The sequence below is a fragment of the Carassius carassius genome, chromosome 4 (genome assembly GCF_963082965.1).
Source record: "Carassius carassius chromosome 4, fCarCar2.1, whole genome shotgun sequence".
Classification (NCBI taxonomy): Eukaryota; Metazoa; Chordata; class Actinopteri; order Cypriniformes; family Cyprinidae; genus Carassius; species Carassius carassius.
The window spans coordinates 27,109,910-27,131,163 of NC_081758.1; the positions used below are offsets into that span (position 1 = coordinate 27,109,910).

Sequence of the window (21,254 nt, forward strand, 5' to 3'; positions counted from 1 at the left end):
TGGGATAACTGATGTCTTGATACACTGATTCATGAATAGGACTTTTTTCGTAGAAAATTTTAAGTTTTAAGAGTTAAGTGTGTACATTAAAAGCATTTGTGGTAAGAAATAAGACCGATAACTTCAATGTCTTCAGCAATTTTAACTTTCAATGCAAACACTCTTCGTATTTTCATATGCTGCCAGTTAAAACAGTTCAAATGGTTTAGCCTGGTCTTCAGTTCTGGTTTACTCATTGTTGCACATGCAGTAGGAGGATGGCAAAAACACAGAGGATGGCCCTTTTTTTATCAGTGCATTATTATGTTTATTAGTGCAATGCCCAGAAACTGTGCAGTTAACGTGATACAAATTGTGACACACTGACAGTCTTGGCATTTCTTTGTGTGTGCAAAAATAGTGTGCAGTTAGGCTTTGTTTTCTGCATAGATAGTGCTATATGTAGGGTAGCCTAATTAAAGCCCATAAAAGTTGTTTTTAGGTTAAAAAACAGACTTTAATATGAAACTGTTTTAATAAATCATGGATCATCTTTACACCACAAAATTACCAAAACAGACCATGGATAATAAGGAAAGCCAAAAGGTGCAAGCAGAAAAATATGCAGAGACCAGGAAGTCATGTGAAAAAAAAAGACAAAAAAGTACTCTAATTTTGTTATCCTAAAGCATAAATGATAATTATTTTGTTGCAATTTCTTTATACTCATTAATAAAATAATTGTTCAATAATTTTGAAATTTGAAGCAAAAAGAGAATAGTCTGACTTTAGTTTTGTGAAACTATACTACATAAACATCAAAAATTAAACATTGTGAACTTGCATACTACAGTTAGCGGAAGCTAGAGATTACTGCTTTTAAAGTTTTAAATATAGATATTTTTCTTAAAAAAATGCATTGATTCGCTTCAGGAGACCTTTATTCACCCCCAGAGCCATGTGGGACACTTTTTATGATGGATGGATGTGCTTAATTGGACGACTATTGAAAAATAACACCCATTCACTGCCAGGCTGTTTGGTGGGGAAGTCGTGGCCTGGTGGTTAGAGAATCGGACTCCCAATCGAAAGGTTGTGAGTTCGAGTCCTGGGCAGGCAGGAATTGTGGGTGGGGGGAGTGCATGTGCAGTTCTCTCTCCACCCTCAATACCACGACTTAGGTGCCCTTGAGCAAGGCACCGAACCCCCAACTGCTCCCCGGGCGCCGCAGCATAAATGGCTGCCCACTGCTCCGGGTGTGTGTTCAAAGTGTGTGTGTGTGTTCACTGCTCTGTGTGTGTGCACTTTGGATGGGTTAAATGCAGAGCACAAATTCTGAGTATGGGTCACCATACTTGGCCGAATGTCACTTCACTTCACTTCACTTCATTATAAAGCTTGGAGGAGCCAAGACATGTATTCGTCTGAAAGAAGAAAGTCATATACACATAGGAGTAAATCATGGGCTAATTTTCTTTTTTGGGTAAACTATCCTTTTAAGTGGGTTCTAATTTAAAGCACCACGTATGGATGTGTAAAGAAACATAATCTTTTCTATGATATTATATGTACTTAAAGGTTTTTAGAAGTAGCAGAAATCATAAACGCTTTGAAACTTGACCTATAACCTACCTATACATTTTTGAAACCTTTATTTCTTAAGCATAACCAATGGCTGTTTTCCTAAAGACACATGTTCTGCACGTATGTATTCCACAAAACCACAAGATGGCGCCAAAAACTAAAGCTCCATGTGGAGAAGGGGGAAAATATCAAAAACGTACAGATTTTTGAATACATCTACTCAATTCTTTGAGACACCCATCAGTTTATCTCCAGTAAGCACATAAAAATACACACGTAAAAACTAAACACACTAAATAGAACCAGTCACAACCCTTACCTCCACAATTTACTTCCATTCTGTTCACAAGGCAAATAGGCAAATCACACAGCCTTGAAACATGCCACACAGTTTCTCCTACTTAGCACATGGTACCACAAAAGAAAAATAATTTAGTTTTTATATGACAATTCAGTTTCTTTACTCCTTAAATGTTTTTGGACACAACTCTATTGTTAATAAACGTAATAGGCCTGTTTTTCACTTAAAAGCCCAGATAACAATATTGTAATAAATGGCTATAACTTGCTTGGGGAATGTTATATGTAAACAATATTTTTTTTGGAAGTGTAAAACACCCAGATACAACTTTCTAAAGAAAAATATCCAAACTTTAGGAGTTTCTGTTTGAGTACGCAGTAAAAAACGTTTGCGTTTTTCTTAAAATTCTGTAATTTCATTCATTCTTAGAGAAAACAAAAAGAAAATTTAGACTTTCAATTAGTTAAACTTAAACTTTAAGTTCTCCTGTTTATAATGATATATGGCAATTGATGCTGACTGCTAGAATAGGTCTGAAAAACAAAGAAAAGTGCAGGTGTGTCAGGCGCCCCAAAAATGGCACCCCTAAATAATAGCAATCATTTTCATACAGAAAATAATTTTTAGTAAGAATCAGTCTTGCCATATATAACAATACAGCAGTTGGAGAGTTCCTGTCTTCACAACGATCTAAATAAAACCTCAAAGACTCCAAACCTGTTCATGTGGGATGGTTGTACATAAGCTAACCACATCCAAAGAAAACTAAATAGGTATTTGGTCATTTAGGTAGTTGTACTGACAATAAAAGATTTATAAAGTAGCTTGTGTCTTGTAAATTCGATCGAATATTAACCACTAAAGGACACAAATATACATCAACAAACTCAGATAAAGGTTCTGCCAACAAATGTATTCACCTCAACAATTGGTCTTCCTGTTATGATTGTGAACTTTGGGAAGAATGTATAGGGTCATCATGAAATGTGCTCCACTGATCAGCCAGCACACTATGTAGTGGGTGAGAAGTGCTCAATTTTCATGAAGCATGTCCGGCAAGCCATGCCGCTCTCAGGCCACAAATTATCATGTTCAAACGCAGTAAAAAATACATTGCAGAGCAAAGAAGACACTGACAATGCGCGGACAGACAAGACAGAGCAGGTAACTTCTGGTATGAAACAGATTAATTCAAACAACTAATACTGTTTTGTGGCTGTTTAGTGTGTCGTGACAGATCGCTGTAGCACCTCAGTTCAAGCACCAAATGAAAAGATAATCTCTTCCTCTTTACTAGTCATAGCACGAAATAAACATGAATGAACATCAGAAGGTGTCTTGTTTGACATCAATTGAATGACGTCAATATGCATGATTTTTCAAGTCAAGTCCACCAACGTTAATTAACTCTCTTGTGTGGTTTGTTTGTCAGAAAAAACATTTGGCATTTAATAGATCAGATCACCTGAACCAAAACATAAAATGAGGAGAACTTATGCAATTTCTTTGCTTTGCTCTTATGCATTATCCAGCAGAACAAAGAAACATAGTTCCACTTTCGACAGGCTTCAGTATTTACACATATAAAAAGAGAACTCTTTTCCTTTGCTTAGATTTCACATTAAGACCATAATGCAATGCACGCTACTGTCAAACAGAAAAGAAGGGAGGAGGAGAACAAGATTATAACCAAAACCATTCCAAACTATTCAAAATTATTTAGCTTGAAAGCTTCTAATCACCCTGCATTTTTGTGCGGAATTTCTCAACTTTTTTGTACTTTAACAGCACTATTCAAGAAAAGTCAGAGCAGGCACTATTTTCTGAGGAGGCTCAAGTCTTTTAACGTCTGCAACACTATGCTGCGGATGTTTTATGAGTCTGTGGTGTCTAGTGTCCTTTTCTATGCTGTAGTCTTTTGGGGATTAGTATGAAGGTGGCGGACAGAAATAAACTGAACAAATTAATTAGGAGGGCTGGCTCTATACTTGACATGGAGCTGGACCCTGTTCATGTTGTGGCTGAGAGAAGGGTGTTGTCAAAACTTAATTCAATCATGGACAATACTTCTCACCCACTACATAGTGTGCTGGCCGATCAGTGGAGCACATTCAGCCAGAGACTGATCACTGTCCAGTGTTCCACTGAACGCTTCAGAGGATCCTTTATACCTGTGGCCATTAGGCTGTATAACTCCTCTCTATAAGTGCTGGGACATTTATGAGTAATGCATGTGCAATGCATGTTCAATTTCTCTTGTGCAATGCAAATTTCAATTTATTTGCAATAAGGGATTTTCATGTGCAATACAATTTATTATTATTATTATTATTGCTTATTTATTAATACTAGATTAGTGTGCAATATATACTATATAACTATACTGTACTTAATTATTATTATCACACTGGACTTAATATACATAACATTTGTTATGTTATTGCACCTAATCAATTTTATATTTGATCTAAACTACCATTTTTATTGGAATAGTCTTATATTATTATTTGTATGTCTTATTAATTTTTAATTTATCGATGGGTATATATATATTTATCCATTTGTTTTTCTTGTTTTCTTTTTCTTCTTTCTTTCTTTTTGACAGCAATTGTAACATGGAAAGCAATTTCCCCCTGGGATTAATAAAGTTCTTTGACTTGACTTGACTTGACTTAATTTGGATATAAGAAATTCAACAATGATAACTTGTATAATGGCCAGCTGGTTCAGCTCTAACAAAAGACTTCCTGCATTTTTTTAATGAATGAATTAATATATAATAATAATAAATAAATAATTAAACAATACACTAGATTTAGATAAACCCTAGATTTATAAACCTTTTTAACTAGTGAGGACCAGTGGGTTGTTTAAGTATTTCACAATATACCGGTGCATCTCAATAAACTAGAATGTTGTGGAAAAGTTCATTTATTTCAGTAATTCAACTCAAATTGTGAAACTCCTGTATTAAATAAATTCAGTGCACACAGGCTGAAGTAGTTCAAGTCTTTGGTTTTTGTAATTGTGATGATTTTGGCTCACATTTAACAAAAACCCACCAATTCACTTGGTGAAGGTATTTGAAGGTATTTTTGGTGCAAAACAACTGAGCACCTGTGACAGTGGAATTTGTAGTTGTAGAGGATAGTCCCACATGTGTATCAGTCAATTTGAAGTCACAGGATAGGATTTATGCACCTGCATTGAAGGAATCGAGAAGGAGAAACTGTTGTGTTGTGTTTGTGGGAAAGCAAAAAATCTACAAGTGTGCAACTTTTGTCTTTTTGTCTTCAAATTTACTGGTACACATGTGTACACTACAACTACAAATTCCACTGTTACAGGCGCTTAGCATAGTTGTTTATTCCCAAAAAATACCTTTTTATTACCCCACTCTGATAGAAACTAATCACTATATAGCTAATTAGTTAAGAACAAATAATCTTTCACTTATTTAAGGCATAAAATATTCTTCACCTGATTAGTTTCAGTTTAACTTTTCATAAGATAACGTAACTCTGTCATAGCAACACCTAACTTTTGTTAATAACATTTCTTTTATTACAGTAGTGTCTTATTTGTGTTGTGCAAGGAACCACACAGAAGTCAGTGTTCATTAATTTATAATCTGCCTCATATAATGAAGTATATGTGAAATATTACTATGAAAAATAATAAAAGTTGCTGGTGTTTACAGCTGAAAACTGCAGTGAATTGTTTAAAAGTACAGGTAAAAAAAAATTTTTTAGTTTTGCCCAAATGTTGGTAGTGGCACGTTTTTCCAATGACCCTTTTGTAATATGCCTAAATCCATAAAAGGACTGTGGAAACACCTCAGAGATACACGAAGCAACCTATCTACAAAATATAAATTGAAAAGGATATAAATAACCTTAAAACCAATTTTTTTTGTCAAACATCTAAGGTGCCAAAGACTTTAACATAGTACTTTCATAGTATATTGTAATGAGCACATGTATATCCCACTGCACCACAGCTCAGACACATAAGGTTTGTGGGATTTTTTGAATGGTTTTTACATGTTTGTGACTCTAAAACCATTCAAAACCACTCATTTGTAACAAAATTACCTGTATCTGATTGAGAAATTGTGGTTTGCATTATGAATACTCACTGTGGGTGACAAATGGAACAAAAAAAGTCTGGAAACAAACACAAGAGAGGAAGTGCTATCGCAGCATGCAAGTGTAAGGACAACACTGAAAGAGAGAAAATGGCAGGAGTGAACATGAGCTGAAGAAACTAAATGTCACATGATTGAACAAGTCAGAACTTTGTTCTCCTGTTCTTAACAGAATTCAATTAGTCTGTGATAATGATGATGAGAGTTAATGTGTGTGCTGTATGTGTGTGCAATTCAGTAAACCTGAAAAAATGTGGGCCTGTGTGTAGTGTCATCAGAGTGCTCTTTCCTGGAGGGCGTTCAATCACTTGACAGATACAGGTTATACAGTACATAGATTTCTCAGTTTGTCGGCAAAGTACAGGGAAGGAGAGGAAGAGAAATACAGTCAGTGTTCATAGACAAAAAATTCTGCTTCAAGGAGACTACAGGACAGGTATGTATGCATTTTAAGTATGATTGCTAGTAAAACTAACTGTATAATGTTGCCTAATGGTTTTTTATTTTTTACATATGACACTAATTAAAAATGTATGTATCCAAAAGTGCACCGCTGATGCTTTAAGCACAATAGATGAAAAGAACATAGCTTTTATTCATACAACATTTATGTTATTTGAATTGAAGAGAACATTTGGAGACTCTTCAGCAGATGCATTTTTGTCTCAAACCGTGTTTGTTGCAGTAATGCTTTTCCGCCAATCTTCAAACTATGCAAATTCACTGTAATGGTATGCCATCAAACCTGTTTCACTCTAAAAAACAAACCAGATTAAAAACAAAATACAAACAAGACAGACAAATACAAACATGCTCACTGCTTTAAGGCAAGTGTTTAGTGTTCCTGTCCTGTAAGAAGTTTAATATCAAAAGAATAACAGTCTTGCAAAAGTAACATTTTTGCTCTTTCATTGACTGACTGTGCAACAACAGCAAAAAAAAAAGCTCACACGTGGACACCTTCCCATAAAAAAAAACAGAAATTAAACATTTTCATGTGCAAACCCTTAGAGTATCTAAAGGTTAAATTCAGTCAAAAGTTAAACAAAAATGGTCCATATACCTGACAGTTTCCTATAATCACAAGGAGCCAAGTGTAGTGTTCTATTATGTTAAACATATGAATACTTGTGTAGAGATCTAATCAATAAGAAAATGGATTATAACACTCTTAATATCAGGCAGTGAGGGCCATCATAAGATCAGAGCAACAATACTATAAATTTGGAGAGAAGGCATGTAAGGTAATGGCATGGTAGCTTAAGGCAGACCAAAACAGGCAAATTATAAATTCTATAGATAGTGGTAACAACATTTCCAATAACCCTACAGATATAAACAATGCTTTTAAAGAATTTTATTAAGCACTTTACACATCCCAATTGAATGAAGATCTTAACCAAATGTAAGCTTTTGTCTCCTCTGTCGACCTACCATCCTTATCTGAAGAGAATAGATTTAACTTGGATAACCACCAGGAGAGGATGGCTTACCCCCTGAATTCTATAAGAAATTTAGCTTAAATTTGCTTAAACCATTTTTCGTGGATGTTTTGGACCAATCCAGAGAGGATAAATGCTTCCCAAATACTTTTTCTAATGCAATCATTTCAGCTATTTATAGAAAAGGTAAAGACCCGTTACAATGTATTCACTTCTTAATACAGACTAAAATAGTAACTAAAGTGATTGTTAAGAAAACAAAAGTTGATACCTGTAAGACTCTGCCACACCCCTCTAAAACTGCTCATTCAAACACGTCCCACATGTCTACGTCACTATGTTGAAATATTTGCGTAATGCAGCCCAAATGTTCACACAAAGAAAGAAGGCGTGACAAGATGCGCATGAAAATCGCATTGGATTTTTTGCACAGCCCTAATGCCCTTATGACAAATAAACCCCCACATATACCAACTCTAGGTACATACGTGTATTGCAATGAAGTAGAAATCTGATATGGTCATTCCAAATAAATCTGTGGTCATCTGAGGTTAATAATTGTATACCTACAGAAATGCTAACATACTGGTTAAGAAATAAAGGTAAAACATTTTACAGAGTTTGGCAACCCTTCCTTTTTTATATGGATAATTTGAATTAAATGCATTTTTCAGTATTTTAGAAGAGCAACACACTACCATTTCAATATCTTCTCCATTGCTCTCATTCCAACAGATGCACTGGGAGTGGCCCAGATATTCTGTTGTGATGTGTTTAACAGTTTGAAAATTATCACTGTGGTTTATGTAACTGCCATGTTGGTATGTTTATTTTGCAGTCTGTCACATAGCCTTATGCATGGCGGGTGAGTCTAGATTATTTTACCTATTAGTTCTCACTTGGGTTTTCTTCCTTTTTATTTATTTATTTATGTGTTTATTTTGTTATTAATATTTTAGTACCATTTATCCAGTTTTAAAGGAAGTATTAAGTTTAAAATTTAATTAATCCAAACTCATTCAAAGCTAATGATGAATACTATCTAGCATCGTATGAGTAAGAGTAGTTGAAATAAACCTTTATAACAAAATATCACTTGATTTGCTTTTATTCCAGCACATTGTCAAACTCTGCTCTCTTGTTCCAGGCAGCAGCTTTGAGGCTGAGTTCCTACAGAGTCACAATGCGTACCGCAGACAGCATGGAGCCCCGCCCCTCATCATAAACAAAAACCTGTGCCGCTCTGCACAGGCATGGGCGGAGCATCTGCTGTCAATCAGGAGCCTCAAACACAGCAACAAGGACTACGGAGAAAATCTGTATTATGCTTACAGTTCAGCTACCAAAAAACTCACAGGTTAGCTTTCTGCTCGAAAACAACAGACAAAGTCGTCAAATTCTTTTATGAGGCAAATCAAGGATAAACGCTATATCAGTCATTGTTTTGAACGAGGACAGTCAAATCCAGTTAGACCACTCTGGTTAAAGTTGAATGCATTAGAATTAGAAGCCATTGCAGGTATCATGCAGAGTGTCAGAACTTTGCAACTTCAAGACATTAAACTGGAGATATATGAAGCATTTGTGTTTTTATAAACGTCATTTGTATTGCACACTGTCAACTCATTTCTTCTAGAAACAATAACATACCTTATGTCTCCACTTTCTACAGGACGCGAGGCAGTGGAAAGCTGGTACAGTGAAATTAAAGATTACAATTTCAGCAAGCCTGGATTTTCCTCCAAAACAGGTTAATCCACCTGAAAACACTCTGATGTGGGCTAAACGTTGTACTAGTATCTTTTACATCACTGACTTCTAGTGGTTTCTCCAGGTCACTTCACACAGGTGGTCTGGAAAGACACTAAAGAGGTGGGGGTTGGACTGGCCACTGATGGGAAAACAACTTTTGTTGTGGGTCAGTACCTCCCATCTGGAAACATCACTAATGCAGGTTATTTTGAAAAAAATGTCCTACCGGCAGGCACCAAAGTAGACTCAAAGTCCACTGGTACAAGTGAGTAAACTTTCTAGTGGAATATATATATATATATATATATATATATATATATATATATACTTTTTTATTTTCATATGTTTTTATTAAACTTTCTTATAAATATTTTAAAATAAATTATTACTTAATTATTAATAAAAATGATAGAGAGTAGTTCTAATTGAAGATATGGAATAGTGAATATTGTAAAAGATTGTATTGTAAAAGAGGTTTTAATCATTATAGTATAGTAAATATTTGATATATCTGTCAACATTCAGCTGACAAAGTGGAACAAGTGCATGGTGCATCAGGCATTCATTCAAAGCAAGCACCTTCAGTTCCTCGTGGTACTGAAATATCAGCACCCGGGGGCCGAGGAGGACATTATGTGGGAAGCAGCTTAAAGGGTAAATTGAGTTAATGTTATTTGTTTCATGTAAATACTTTATAATGATAAATAAATGGACATTAAATGTATTTTAAATTGTGCAGCTTTTCTTTCAGCACTTTTTCAGGTTGGGTCATCTTGTTTATTCAAATGCAAACTTGGACTGTGTTTAAAAACTCACCATTCATCACAAGTATCTGTCTAGCCTTAATGCAAATAAAATATGATAGTCCATTCTTTGTACTGATGCTTTATGGCCTCTGAAATGGAGCATGTGTGCCGCGATACATTAAAAAGAAAAACAAATAATTGAGAATTGTCTTTATTCTTTCAGTCAACATGGGATGTGCTTTGTGCACATCAAATAACTCTTTATGTTTGTCTGTAGCAGATAGCAGCTTTGAGGCTGAATTCCTGCAGACTCACAATACATATCGCAGACAGCATGGAGCCCCTCCCCTCACCATAAACAAAAACCTGTGTCGCTCCTCACAGGAGTGGGCCGAACACCTGCTGTCAATCAGGAAACTCATGCATAGTAGTGGGGAGTATGGAGAGAATGTGTATTACGCTTGGAGCTCAGCTGACAAAAAACTCACAGGTCAGAGTTTAGTAGCGACTATATCTGTAACAATTGCTTATGTTTCACTTGCTCACTTTTAGCCAGGCATCTTAGATGTAAAGTCTTTACATATATTACAGAGCTTGGGGATTAACACATGATCTTGTCTGCATGTTTTCAATATCGCATTTTTGTCATTTACACAGGACGTGAGGCAGTGGAAAGCTGGTACAGTGAAATTAAAGACTACAACTTCAGCAGGCCTGGCTTCACCTCCAAAACAGGTGAATCCATCTGTAAACACTCAATGGTGGTTAGACATTGGCTCTAGTCACTAGTCTGACACCTGTTGGTTTCTCCAGGTCACTTCACACAGGTGGTGTGGAAAGACACTAAAGAGGTGGGGGTTGGACTGGCCACTGATGGGAAAACAACTTTTGTGGTGGGTCAGTACCTCCCAGCAGGAAATATCAGCAATGCTGGATATTTTGAAAGAAATGTTCTACCAGCAGGCTCCAAAGGAGACTTCAAATCCACCCCATCAGGTGAGTCTGGTATGACTAAGTGTGCATGGGTATAATACTGATTAAACTGAAAGTGTGACCATATATAAACACAAGTGTATATATATATATATATATATATATATATATATATATATATATATATAATAAGACACTTATTGTACAATATACAATATTCACAGTTTTGAACATTTGTATTTGATGTTCAGCTGGCAGTGTTGGACAAGCAATTTCTGCTCTCAGCATCAAGTCAAACCAATTGCCTTCATCATCTCACAGTTCTGGACCAGCACCACGTAAGAGTCAGTGTCCACAGAGCAGCAGTTCAGAAGGTAAGCACTCAAAACTGAGACCATGAAAGCTTATTTAGACCATGTTAGAAAAAAGCAAGCTTTGATAAATCAGCATTATGATGCATTTGCACCCATTTAACATCAACGTAATTGCAGAATATTTTTTTTTTTAGATAAAGACATTTTAATTGGTCTTTGCCAGTATGTCCTTATTCAGAAACTGTTAGTGATTTTAAAGTGCCCCTATTATGCCATTTTTAAAGTTCCTAATATTGTATTGGAAGTCTCCTACAATAGGATTACATGCATGCTAGGTCAAAAATATGCTTCTCAAAATATGCATTTAATATCACCTTATTTTCCAAAATTTCTCAAACGATTTGTTCCAAGCAGTATAAAACAGATTAAGTCTCAGTTAGTTAGGCCAGTCGGTTGTGATTGGTCTACCATGCACATTGCGTGCAGGAAACCATATGGCCATTGCCATAGTTCTTTATTTTGAATGCTAGATAGAAAATATAAACATCTATTATTTATTATACTTACAGGTTGTGATTCAGTGGAGCCAGCCAGTCCAAATAAACTGGGTACTGAGCCATCTTTCAAGAGCAAGTGTTTTGTTAATCCAGCATTGAACTCCCCAAGATTAGAGAAGCAGTCATCAGTAAAATGATGTTTGTGGGCGGGGTCAAGTTGTTCATAGCTGGCCAACCGGGTGTGCCTCACACTTGCTGAAAAGTGAATTTGATCGCCACCTGGTGGCTGGCTGCAGTACAGGTCATAATCCCCACCCTCTCCATGTAAACGAATGGGACGTGGGTCAAAATAAAAAAATGTATTACCCTTCCAATAAAAATTAAGTTAATTGTTATCATGCTGATATATGTTAAATTTTTTTTTTTTTTTTTTGAGAAAAGTTTGAATTAAGTTAGTAATTTGATGCTATAAAAAGGGGGGGGGGGTCGTTACGGGTCTGTGGCAGTTTGGGCAAGAGTTTGATACCGCGGCTCCACCTCATGACACTACTGCACAGACTCTGGCTCAAAATGATGTTATTTACTCAAAATGGCAGCACTTTCGTGCACTTTTAGCTGTACAGTTTTGATGATTGTTTACCTTCACATACAGCTACATTACACGCTGCATGAAAGGCAAGAAATGGCATAATAGGGGCACTTTAATTAGTGTAGTAGTTACTAGTAATTCATCTCCCAAAAAGACTACTTTTTGGAAACAGCACCATTTGATGTATAGGCAGTATGTGCACAAAATGATTTGAAATGACGTTAAAAGTGAAGCATTCCACTGACATGCCTCTTCAGGATTTACAGCTCTTTCTTTTCCTGTGATGAAGGTGAGAACTTGTCCCAGTTTTGTCAGTCTCTTCTTGAAGCACAAAATAAATACAGACGGCAACATGGAGCACGGCCTCTGTCACTGTGCCCTATCCTCAGTAAAGAGGCTCAGGATTGGGCAGAACACCTGATTAGCATTAACACCCTAAAGAACAACAGCAAAGGTTATGGGGAGACTATGAAATACAAATGGACATCCACCATGGTGCCTCCCACAGGTAAATTGGTTATTACTTATTATTTAAGGAACTGTAGAACACTATATTATAACTTAAAACTGATTATTTTTGAACTGTAGGAAAAGAGGTTGCTGAATCATGGTACAAGGAAAATGAGAAGTACAACTTTGCAGCACCTGGCTTTCAGAATGGAACTGGTAGGCTAAATTTGCACTCATATCAGTTGAAGAGTTGAAACAGTTAAATCTGTTAAATAAAATGGGAAATATTAAGGGCATATGTAAGAAATGTTTTACATATTTACATATCAAAGTCAATACAATCAAAGTACAATCAAAGTCTTATCACAAACCATAACTGAAAATGTAACATGTGCACAGGCAACTTCACCCAGATGATCTGGGGGTCTACAGAGCAGGTCGGGGTTGGCCTGGCATCAGATGGAAAGGGCAAATTCATCACTGTGGCCTTTTACAAACCTACTGGCAACATCACTAACCCTGGCTACTTCCAGGATAATGTCAAACCTGCTGGGAGGTGAACTGCTGAATAAGAAAAATGATTCAGTCAGTTATACAGTCTTATGCGTTTTATCAATGTTTATATAAATATTTTTAATGATCAAAGATATTAATTGTATGTTAACAGAAAGTCAATCATCTGAATATATGTGACCCTGACCACAAAACCAGTCTTAAGTGTCATTTTTCGAAATTGAGATTTATACATCTGAAAGCTGAATAAATAAGCTTTCTATTGATGTATGGTTTGTTAGGATCGGACAATGTTTTTTCAAGACACAACTATTTGAAAATCTGGAATCTGGATCTGAGGGTGCAAAAAAATCTAAATATTGAGAAAATTGCCTTTAAAGTTGTCCAAATTAAGTTCTTAGCAAAGCATATTACTAATCAAAAATAAAGTTTTGATATATTTATGGTAGGTAATTTACAAAATATCTTCATGGAGCATGATCTTTAGTTAATATCCTAATGATTTTTGGCATAAAAGAAAAATCAATAATTTTGATCCAGTGTTTTTTTGGCTATTGCTAAAAATATACCCCAGTGACTTAAGACTGGTTTTGTGGTCCAGGGTCACATATTTTATATACAAAAACTCAGTTCACAATTGACAGTTTTACCTTTGACGATATGCTTGTTTTATTTTTCACTTTTTTTTTTTTTGCTTGGTTCTGGTATTTTTATGTTCTCATTTTTATGTTCTTAATTCTGAGGTGGTATTCATTCCTTCATTGTGATAAGAGATGGTGACTTGTATAAAATGATGATGAATCCTAATAAAATATCAAAATGTTTTTGACTAAATAAAACATTATATGAATGCAAATGTTCTGTACATGTAGTTATTTATCTTAATTCTGTGGTGTGACTGGTAAACACAACTTCTATGCTAGTGACACAATATTTATTTTTATAAAAAAAAAACATTTTAATATTTCATCTCATACGTCTCATACGTCAACTTTCATCAGATATATAAATTTACTGAAATTCTTTTATCTCTTTAATTCACTTATAAAAATGCATATGCATCTAGATGTGAACACTAACCTTGCACAGCCACAAAGAGCTTGGGTGGGAATGCAAACCTGAAATGGCAAGGTGTTATGTTGCATGAACATCTCATCACATTGTGTTGCTGGCGATACATAAGATGCTCTTATCTTTATTTTTACATGCTCTCCTTAATGAATACTCACCCTGAATAACATAAAGGTCGAAATCTTGTTTGATAAACTGAAATGTATATACCTTTGCTGGAGTTGAGGTTTTGTGGAAATATAGTGCCTGTTAGTTAAAAAGAAAAAAAAGCTTCCTTATTAAAGAAACCTGTAAAAACAGCCTCATCAGTAATATAAATGGCCTTTAAGATAAAATTCTGATTTTAAAACTAACATGAGAGCATTGCATTGTAAAACAGGAGTATGCAAAAGAGTGTAAAGTGTCAAAATCCAAGGAAGGATATATAAAGGAGGTTTTCAGACCCATGCATTTGTTAATAAAATTTTGACTTGAATTTTTGGGTTTGTTCCAACTTCAAATGAACAAGGAAATGAACTTAGAATGAACAAAGGTTTTTTGTTTTATTTGGTATATGTTGGATAGCAAACAAAGGGAAAAATTTGCTTTGTTTTGCATTTCCTTGGCCATGAATGACATGACACACAGCAGACCTATATCACTCTGTATGAGTCTGAAAATAGGCCTCTGTGTGGGGAGAGTTTCTATAGCAGCACTGATGTTTCTATAGAGATGTTTTTTCTGTGTCTTTGGACAGTGGAAGATGTTTTTCAGCTAGGTTAGCTTTCCTCATAGGGATCACCAGCAACAGAAGTGAAAAGAAAACACAAAATAAATAAATAAAATAAGACCTTTAAACCAAAGTGTGTGGAACACAAGCCTAAAACATTTTATATTTATGTGTCTAGTCAACTTAAACTAAACTGAAGAAGGTGAAATCATAGTTTCAGGTCAAAAGCTATAGGGAGTGTGCATGATGTCCCATTTTGCCTATTCAAAGTTTTTCTTTTTTGTCTTGTTTAAAAAGACGTGTGTGTGTGTGTGTGTGTGTGTGTGTGTGTGTGTGTGTGTGTGTGTGTGTGTTTGTGTGTGTGTGTGTGTGTGTGTGTGTGTGTGTGTTCAAGGCAGCTGCTGCCAGTGTTGTTACACTTTGAGTGTTAATCAATAATGCAGTGCATGTTTTGCCTTACACTCCTCTCTCTCACACATACACACACACACATACAGTATATACAGCCTCTCAAGTTCAGACTTTGCCGGGCCCTCATTCACACATCAGCACCCTAGTTTCGATTAATATAAAGTATTAACAACTAATATCTTGAAAACACAGTACCTTCAAACGTTTCGGGTTGGTGATCATTTTTAATGTATTTCAGTGTCTCTTATGCTCGCTAAGGCTGCATTTATTTTAACAAAAACATAGTAAACAGTCATATTGAGAAATTTAATTAAAATGTAAAACAACTGTTATAGTTTTAATACTTGTATATTAATAAATGTGATTTATTCCTGTGATGTCAAAATGTCAGATTTGTTTTTTGTTTTTTTTACAATCAGATATTGCTCAAGTCTTTAGTGTCACATGATCCTTCAGAAATGATTCTGATGAAATGCTGATTTGGTGCTGAAGAAACATTTCGTTGTATTAATATCAAAGTTGAAAACAGTACTGTCAAATGTTTTTATTCAAATAGAAATCTTTTCTCATTGAAATGGAATAGGAATCTTTGTAGCAATCAAACTGTCTTCACTGTCCCATTTGATCAATTTAATGCATGCTTGGAGAAGGAAAAGTATCATCATTATTATTATTTTTAATCTTACTGACCCCAAACTTTTGAAAAGTATGTTTGAGAGTATTGTGTTTAATAGTTGATACCGTTGCTCTGTTGAGCTTACAATAGTCACATAGTTCTGACAACTAAACCAGTATTTAATCAGAGTTAGGCTTAGTAGTAAACTGTCCTCTTACATGTCATAAAATCTTGGATCTTTTGGTCTAAAAACACCCTTTTGGTCTTGTTTGTGGTCTGACAAGGTGGTGATAAGTAGACCTGATTATTATAATACATAGCATGTTGTATGTCAACAACCAACAACAACTGGCATAACGCAACATATGTCCTGCTGTAGAAATTCATTCCAGCCTTGTCATTAATCATATTTCATTATGTGCTTGCTCAGATTACGTGTGCTTCTGTCATAGCATGCATGAACTGAATCCTGACACCTGTAATACTCATAAATAATGAACCGATATCGTACATCCCACTTGTGCCCAGCACTTTAGGGATGGCAGCACAATACAGGCCTATACAAATACTTCTTAATGCTATTATTTTTCTCATAAAAGTGGGCTTGGCCATTTGTCTACAAATTTCATACAATTTATGTGGTCTGACTTCTGGTTTAATCTGCTTCCAGCTATTTTTAGCTATTTCAGTATATTTGAGTATGTTATTTATGTTATTTAGCATTTGTATGTATGTTTGTGAGTGTGTGTTTCTGTCTGTACCTGTGTATATTTACAAGTTTGTGTCACATTAAATAAAGAGGTGCTGAAACAGGGTCAAAGATATTAATTTCAAAACCACAGGGTACTATAACTATTTTCTCATGCTCTCATTCATTTGTTATTTACATCAACAGCGAAAGATCGTTATCATAATGGGTCTAAATGGAGGTCCTACACAAAAAGAAAATACAAAGACTCAGTGGAGGAAGTAGCCTACATATTTTTGTGATCTCTATCGCAGGCAGTGTTGGGAGTAACGGCGTTTAATAACGGCGTTACTAACGGAGTTTAATTTTCAGTAACGGAGTAATCTAATGAATTACTTTTCCCATCGTTGCAACGCCGTTATCTTTACTGAGAATTTAAAGTGTCGCGTTAGTTACTACAATTTGGTTGAATAAACAAGTTACTAACTCAATTACATTTTGGGAGAAGTAATTTGTAACTGTAACTAATTACTTTTTCAAGTAAGATGACCAACACTGATCGCAGGATAGTTTACTACTAAACCTTCATACAGAACAGAATTATTTAGTTATTGGTACTATATGACTATTGTAAACGAAACAGATTAACACATACAGTATCTTAAAAAATGAACTGATTACGGCCTGAGCTACAGTGTTACTTGCTCTACAGCAAAAGAAGACCCAAAATAGTGAATGTCAAGTAGATAACCCCTGACATAACTTTGAAAAGTCAACGCAATCTCATGGCATTTTGGTTACTATTTTAAAAATGTTGCAAATCTGTGGTTAATTTAGGTTTTCTGTGGCCTAAGGTTTAGCGGTGGACATTCATGTTTATTAATTTTCTAAAGATTGTATGTTTCCACACATATCACATTGTACAAATGAATAAAATCACCACTTCGTAAAATATTTACATTTTCTCATGAGCTCAAGAGACATGAGGCAAACATAAACTTACAGGTAATAGATACAGATCTCTGGTTCTCAAATGGTGTTGCTTTATGACTCAGAATTTACACTGAGCTTCTAAATGTCAGCCATAGATGTTTAATTAGTAATATTTGAGTTTTTCAAGTGCATGTCTTTACTAGCAACACCTCCAGCCATGACATACAACTGATGCTATACCACACGTGTACATTTCAAATACCAGCAAACTGAAAATTTAATTCTAATATTGTCAAGTGTGCCAAAAGTTAGGCTAATGCATTCAGTTTACGAACGCATGTAAAGTTAGCAAGTCCAAACGTGCCATATCACTGTTTGGTGAAGGTGGTGCTTGGTAACATGATGCTCAATGAGAAAATAGGTCTATTCAATGATAGAAGCTGGTCTATATGCCTATCTGGTTACCACAAACGGTTTCTGGGAGACCTCGCAGTGTTGTAACCACTGACAACAGATTAAACATCTCTAATCCAATCAAAAACAGAAGCGACATGAGCGCGCGAGCACCTCAACCAATCAAACGCGGGCAGAGAATGATTGACGTTTCGTTCATCCACCCGTGTTTAAATGCGAAGGCTGGCGTTATTTATAACTGAAAACCGTTCACCTTGCTCACGCAGTGTCGACGCGCGGTGGAAGACAGATCAATACAGCTGGTTTTGAACAAAAAAGTGCTTTTTCCTTAACGATTCAACATGAGGGAAATTGTTCACCTGCAAGCTGGTCAATGTGGAAACCAAATCGGTGCTAAAGTGAGTAAAGTAACGTTATTGATTACGATATTATCCACACAAAAAAGTCCGGTCGCGAGGGGCATAGTTTAAAGTATATGTTGTGTAACGTTAGTTATTTTATTTCTATTACCAATTATAGTTGACTAGTTATATTTTTGTGCTATTTCTTGATCACAACTTTTAACATTAATCCCCTGTAAACTTTCGTTTGTGGTTTGTAGTTGCCATGACAACAGTGCTAAAGAGGACGTTATTTGACGTGATGTTACTTAAGTGAAAAGTTTTTACGTCAATATCGACAAATTTTCCTCTGTACGATCAGTTTTGGGAGGTGATTAGTGATGAGCACGGAATCGACCCGACGGGGACTTACCACGGCGACAGTGATCTGCAGCTGGAGCGGATTAATGTGTACTACAACGAAGCCACTGGTCAGTTTGCATTCGCAGCATAATAAAACACAAATACCTGGCAAGGAAGGCTATTTATTTCTTTTCTTTTTTTTAGATGTTTAAATGTGCTCTTTTCTATAACAGGTGGAAAGTATGTACCTCGTGCTGTTCTTGTCGACCTGGAGCCTGGCACCATGGATTCAGTGAGATCTGGACCATTTGGGCAGATCTTCCGTCCAGATAACTTTGTCTTTGGTAAGTCTGGTTTCGTGTCATTTAATTAGAGGTTAAATTCTAGAGCAAAATGAGCCAGGTATGATCTGTATTTCTTCAATCGTAGGACAGAGCGGTGCAGGAAACAACTGGGCCAAGGGTCACTACACAGAAGGGGCTGAGCTTGTGGATTCAGTTCTCGATGTAGTCCGTAAGGAAGCAGAAAGCTGTGATTGCCTGCAAGGCTTCCAGCTCACCCACTCCCTTGGAGGTGGCACCGGGTCAGGCATGGGCACACTCCTCATCAGCAAAATCCGTGAGGAGTACCCAGATCGCATCATGAACACCTTTAGCGTGGTGCCCTCACCCAAAGTCTCAGACACTGTTGTGGAGCCTTACAACGCCACGCTGTCCATCCATCAACTGGTGGAGAACACAGATGAAACCTATTGCATCGACAACGAGGCACTGTATGACATTTGCTTCCGTACGCTCAAACTCACTACACCAACCTATGGAGACCTTAACCACCTCGTGTCTGCCACAATGAGCGGGGTCACCACCTGTCTGCGCTTCCCCGGCCAGCTCAACGCTGATCTCCGCAAACTGGCCGTCAACATGGTGCCTTTCCCCCGTCTGCATTTCTTCATGCCTGGCTTCGCCCCTCTCACCAGCAGGGGGAGTCAGCAATACCGGGCTCTTACGGTGCCCGAGCTCACCCAGCAGATGTTTGATGCCAAGAACATGATGGCTGCTTGTGACCCCCGCCACGGCCGTTATCTCACCGTGGCCGCTATTTTCCGAGGCCGCATGTCCATGAAGGAAGTGGATGAGCAGATGTTGAATGTCCAGAACAAGAACAGCAGCTATTTTGTGGAGTGGATCCCTAACAACGTCAAGACCGCTGTGTGTGACATCCCGCCTCGAGGTCTCAAAATGGCAGCCACTTTCATTGGCAACAGCACTGCCATCCAGGAGCTGTTCAAGCGCATCTCTGAGCAGTTCACTGCTATGTTTAGGCGCAAGGCTTTCTTGCATTGGTACACAGGTGAGGGGATGGATGAGATGGAGTTCACAGAGGCCGAGAGCAACATGAATGACTTGGTGTCAGAGTACCAGCAGTACCAAGATGCCACTGCGGAAGAGGAGGGAGAATTCGAAGAAGAGGGAGAAGAGGAGCTTGCATAAAGAGTTGAATGCTCAAGTTCTTGTTCACTGCTGTTCTATTCAGTTTCTAATCGGTTTGACCTTTTGTTCTGTTCTTTCTTTCATGAGTAGCTAAAAGGTATAAATGTACACAAATGTCTATTAAAGCTCTACATCTTCTAGCAGTCTGTTGGGTCTAGTCTTTGGCCTTTTTCCTTGCACATGTATTAATGTGGATTATAGATGAAACTCTGTACAACTTTACATTACTAATGTTTTATTATAAAAAATTTTGTATAACAACATAGAAAATCAAAGTAAGATTAGTGGCTTCTTTCAATAACAACAAACAAAAAACATCCCATTTTAAAACTTAAGTCAACAGTAGTGCAAGCTAGATGAAATCATGTCTTCGGTGTGCAGATCATTCAGTGATGCAAGACTGCGATCTAGCGTTCAAAAAGACTGCTAGTTTCTTCTGGCCAGAGTAGAACTGGCCCCCTGACTGAGCCTGGTTTCTCCCAAGGTTTTTTTTATTTTTATTTTTGGTTCTGAGCTGAACTGGATGATGACATCACTCAATCATCATGAACTGACTTTAGCTGAAAAATGTAGTGTTTCAAATATTGAGATTAACTCAAATGTTGAAATTTATAATTACATGCATTCTTTTGGCAGACGCTTTTATCAACAAAGTGACTTAAATTGATTTTAAATAGTACTGATTTTTAACAGTTGAGATTTTTAACCTCAAAATCAAACCCATGACCTTTGCATTGCTAGTGCCAAGCTCTACTGTTGGAGCTACAACGATGAACATGAAAAGCTTCAGACTGCAAATATAAGAAAGAGTTAATCGATGCAAAAATATTATTTTGATTACTGCTGTTATTTTAAGGGCATTTATATTGTGTCGATATTCAGTTCTCGCCAGCAGGTGGCGATAATAAGTTACTGGAAAGGTCGCTTGTGTAGAGATGCTGTGTCTTTAAACCGGAGAGGTATGTGACCCAGAGTTACACAGAATACACAAC

At 36.5% G+C, this 21,254-nt stretch overlaps 2 protein-coding genes and 1 long non-coding RNA gene across 6 annotated transcripts; 2 read left to right on the forward strand and 1 right to left on the reverse strand.

Annotated features, from left to right (window-relative positions):
• Window positions 1-6,060: 6,060 nt before the first annotated feature.
• On the forward strand, window positions 6,061-13,844 carry LOC132139634 (uncharacterized). 4 transcript variants are annotated; one of them, XM_059548135.1, is made up of 13 exons: window positions 6,061-6,447; window positions 8,292-8,318; window positions 8,601-8,810; window positions 9,126-9,203; window positions 9,288-9,464; window positions 9,731-9,859; window positions 10,229-10,441; window positions 10,609-10,686; window positions 10,765-10,947; window positions 11,136-11,258; window positions 12,574-12,792; window positions 12,873-12,950; window positions 13,134-13,844. In XM_059548135.1, the coding sequence occupies exons 2-13, from the start codon at window positions 8,312-8,314 to the stop codon at window positions 13,292-13,294; spliced, it is 1,656 nt and encodes a 551-aa protein (XP_059404118.1). In that variant the 5' UTR covers window positions 6,061-6,447; window positions 8,292-8,311; the 3' UTR covers window positions 13,295-13,844. The 4 variants fall into 4 exon arrangements, with proteins under 4 accessions (XP_059404118.1, XP_059404120.1, XP_059404116.1 ...); XM_059548137.1 differs by having other exon boundaries at window positions 10,232-10,441; XM_059548133.1 differs by having other exon boundaries at window positions 6,068-6,447; window positions 9,288-9,470.
• LOC132139637 (uncharacterized) lies at window positions 8,544-9,370 on the reverse strand. The gene is made up of 2 exons (XR_009433646.1): window positions 9,104-9,370; window positions 8,544-8,757 (listed from the first exon to the last, which is right to left on the reverse strand). It is a non-coding gene; the product is annotated as an uncharacterized LOC132139637 (long non-coding RNA).
• A 4,477-nt stretch (window positions 13,845-18,321) lies between the features above and the next one.
• LOC132139635 (tubulin beta-4B chain-like) lies at window positions 18,322-20,405 on the forward strand. The gene is made up of 4 exons (XM_059548138.1): window positions 18,322-18,487; window positions 18,792-18,900; window positions 19,006-19,116; window positions 19,202-20,405. Exons 1-4 carry the CDS (start codon window positions 18,431-18,433, stop codon window positions 20,260-20,262), a joined length of 1,338 nt encoding a protein of 445 aa, XP_059404121.1. The 5' UTR covers window positions 18,322-18,430; the 3' UTR covers window positions 20,263-20,405.
• The last annotated feature ends 849 nt before the right edge of the window (window positions 20,406-21,254 follow it).